This window comes from Stegastes partitus, unplaced genomic scaffold (genome assembly GCF_000690725.1).
Source record: "Stegastes partitus isolate 25-593 unplaced genomic scaffold, Stegastes_partitus-1.0.2 Scaffold382, whole genome shotgun sequence".
Taxonomy (NCBI): domain Eukaryota; kingdom Metazoa; phylum Chordata; class Actinopteri; family Pomacentridae; genus Stegastes; species Stegastes partitus.
In genome coordinates, this window is record NW_007578113.1 from 534629 (window position 1) to 538069 (window position 3441).

The following is a 3441-nucleotide window of genomic DNA, read 5'->3' on the forward strand; positions in this document are numbered from 1 at the left end:
TGGATAGAGAGGCAGGGGCCGAATCATTCTGCACATACCAGTAGGAGCATGTTGCTTCTAAATATGTTCTAAATGTGTAACCTTTGACGTGAGCAGGTGTGACATCCTCTCTTGTCCCAGATCTGTGGTGCACACTCACTGAATGCAGCTTCCCACTGGTTAGTCTGCAATCTGGGAACCACGAGCAGCTACAGCCGTCCTCCAATGTATTCATAGCCTCCCATCAAAGAAAACAGCTGTGACTGAAATAAGTTGAAATTGACAAAAGTGTCAATTGACCAAAAACACTTTAGTCATTGCGGCTGTGGCTCAGGTGGTGGAGCAGGTTGTCCTCTAATCGCAAGGTTGGCGGTTCGATCCCCCGGCCCTCCACAGTCAAAGTGTCCTTGGGCAAGACACTGAACCTGAAGTTGCTCCCACTGGCAGGCAGCACCTTGCCTCTGGTGTATGAATGTGATCTACTCTCAGATGTACATCGCTTTGGATGAAAGCATCTGCTAAATGAAATTGTAAATTGTAAAGTACTTCTACACAATAACGTCTTAGATGTACAGTCGTCCTCCAATGCATTCATACCCTCCCATTAAAGACGGGGAAAGAAACATCTGTTGCTGAAATAAGCTGAAATTGACAAAAGTAATAATAAATAAAAATGTAGTGAACATCATGACATTGCTTTGACTTGTGGTTCAGCAGCTCACTGCATCACTTTTAGTTTTATATGTCAGAATGTGAAAAATAGTCGCATGCAATCAGTAATATTTCTGTATTTTGTTGGACTCGTTGCTGTTTTTATGATGCAAACTGCTGTCTGTCCTGATTCATTACCAGCTCCCCACGAGCCTCTCCAAGTCTAAGTGTAATCTTACTGTGCTGTTAGCCGTACAGATGCTGACCTTTGGCTCAGATGTAATCTTCTCATCTGAATGTTGGGCCTCTGAAATGAAGCTGCCCACTGGCTGCAGCTGCAGCGTCTTCTGTGGCTGATGTTTCTGTCTTCATGTGTCAGTTTTCAGCTCACATCTCAGGAGTCACATATTATTTTTTTAATGTTTAGAAACAGCACGTTCATGTTTATTTGTGCTTTATTTGTTGTAGACGTTGTCTTTAGGCAAATAAAGTACTTTTTCTTATTTGTGCTGCTCTCCTCTGAAGTTAGTGGAGGAGAAGAACCTTTATAGTTTTCCTGAGTAACTGTTATCCATGCACTGATTTTAAAGATGGACGTACCAACCGTGACATCACTCGTTGGTTTGTAGATTATTGATTTGGCATTTGGCCATGTTGCTCTTCTGAAACAACACATAATGATTTGACCAGAGAACCCAAGGATTTGTTATTTATTTTAAATGTTTTGAAATATCAGTATTTAACACCTTTTTTTTTCCTTTTTTTTTGTGGTTTCTTCAGTGATCAGGACCAATCAGAAGCAATAACAAGAACCATGGTGACCAAGAAAGTCAGGACAGAATACATGAAGAAATTCAGGGATCCCAAATGGGAGACGTTTTCTAAATGCTACGAGGACTCTCTGAAGTACCGCCTGACCCGGCGGGTGATGGAACATTCCCACAAGCCCTGGTTCTGGGAGGGATGGGACAGCGGCTCCGACTCCAGCGGCTGGTCCACGCCGAAGCTGACCAGGAACAAAGTCGCTCCTCTGTCTCTGCCGCCGGCCACCACCTCAGAGGTCAAACAAAAGTTGTGGGAGCTGAAAATCAGTCCTGGACCAAAACCGCCTTCTGAAGAGGTGGAGACTGAGGTGGGAACCGGGGAGGCTCCGGTTGTGGAAGCTGCATCAACCACAGGTGAGGAAACCACGGAAACAGGTCAAATACATCCATTAGTCTCTGGTTGGAGCAGAAATGCAGAATATATGCTTGCTCCACATTCTCAAATGTGAGGAATCATCTAACCCTAAATGGAATATATCTGCTGTTTGGACAAAACGAGCAACATGAGGAAGTCTCTTTGGGTTCTCAGAATTTGTGTCAGACGGCGGTGTCGGTCTGTCCGTCAGTAAGTCACTTTGATCCAGACTGAAGTATCTCCATCCATCCATCCATCATCCACACACCGCTCAATCCTCACTAGGGTCGTGGGGGGCTGGAGTCTATCCCAGCTGACTTAGGGCGAAGACAGGGGACACCCTGGACAGGTCGCCAGTTGAAGTATCTCAACAACTACTAAAGAAATTGCTCTGGCGTTATTTACAGACACTCATTGTCCTGAGAACCTAAACTCCGTCGACTTCAGTGTCCCCTCACCGGGTTCCTCGTGCCGCCATGATGGCTTTGGACTGTTAAATCATTATACACTCAGGAAAAGGGAAAATATTCCAAAGAAGGTGTTTTTTTTTTTTCATGACAAAACAAAAAACTAACTGAAAATGGCACATCATCAAATAGTTTCTGACCCTAATTGATTTCCTGTCAGTCTGCTAATCTATTGAATGACTGCTTGCAGCTCTGATGTCCATCTCAGGGTGAATCCTGTTAGCAAGTCCTCAACTCTGCTTTCTATTCGGTGGTAACTGAGAGTGTAATATGAAGTTCCATCAGCCCCGTTTGTATTTGTTCTTCTATTTCCCCCCTTTTTTTTGTGTGTGTGCTTTCCAGGAAAAGTTTGGACAGCTCTAACAGAGGAGCTTTTTCTTTGTGAGCATCGCTGTACCAGTAGAACGGCCAGAAGCTGATTTAGCTTAATGATGCTAAAAATATGTGGACTGAAGGTTCAGCGATCAGGTGGGACTGTTGTCTCCTGCTCAGCCCCTGAGCTTCAATATCAGGAACGTACTGGGCTTGGCTGAGTTTCAGACGTCTGGACAGCAGCTCATCACACCTCTGAACTTCACTCCACCAAACAAAAGGCCTGTTAAGAAGACTTAGATTCCTAGTTTACATCGATTCAGGCCCTCCTCAGCTTCACTGAACAGCATGTACACGATGTGACGCAGGTTTCTCTGACTGTGTGGACTCATCCAGAACAAACCCACAGCCCGTGTTCTGTCTGATATGTGTCCCAAGGTTTACTGGATATGATGACATTTATTTCCGTTTAAATATCCTGCAAATTTATTTTTGAGCCAAATGTTCCCCTTTATGTTTGTCTTCCTGCTGTCTGGGGAAACATGTTGGATGAAAAAGGTAAAAAGATTTCTGCTATTCAGACAAATGAAGCTTCATATTACCTTCAAATGCATATTTTTGCACAGAATGAGGAGGAATGGCGTTAGGTAGGGATATATCGATGGCCCGTGTGCTCAGGAGGACTTGTTAGAACAAGGCAGAGTGTCTCAGTAGTCATAAGAGCAACTGGATGATATTTTAGGTCAGACTTGAGAACCTGTGTAGAACTGTGTTCTTCAACGTGACACCTGCACTCATCAGACTGTGGCACGAATCTCTTCATAAGGAAATGATTGTCGAGTAATTGTTGTAA

General features: G+C 44.1%; 1 protein-coding gene across 1 annotated transcript in view; it reads left to right on the forward strand.

Moving 5' to 3' along the window:
• The first annotated feature begins 1444 nt into the window (after positions 1–1444).
• Positions 1445–3441, forward strand: part of ccsapa (centriole, cilia and spindle-associated protein a) — a 3319-nt gene continuing 1322 nt past the window's right edge. The window contains exon 1 of the mRNA XM_008284973.1: positions 1445–1846. Within this exon, the coding sequence (XP_008283195.1) occupies positions 1445–1846 (402 nt within the window). The remainder of the gene's footprint in view (positions 1847–3441) is intronic.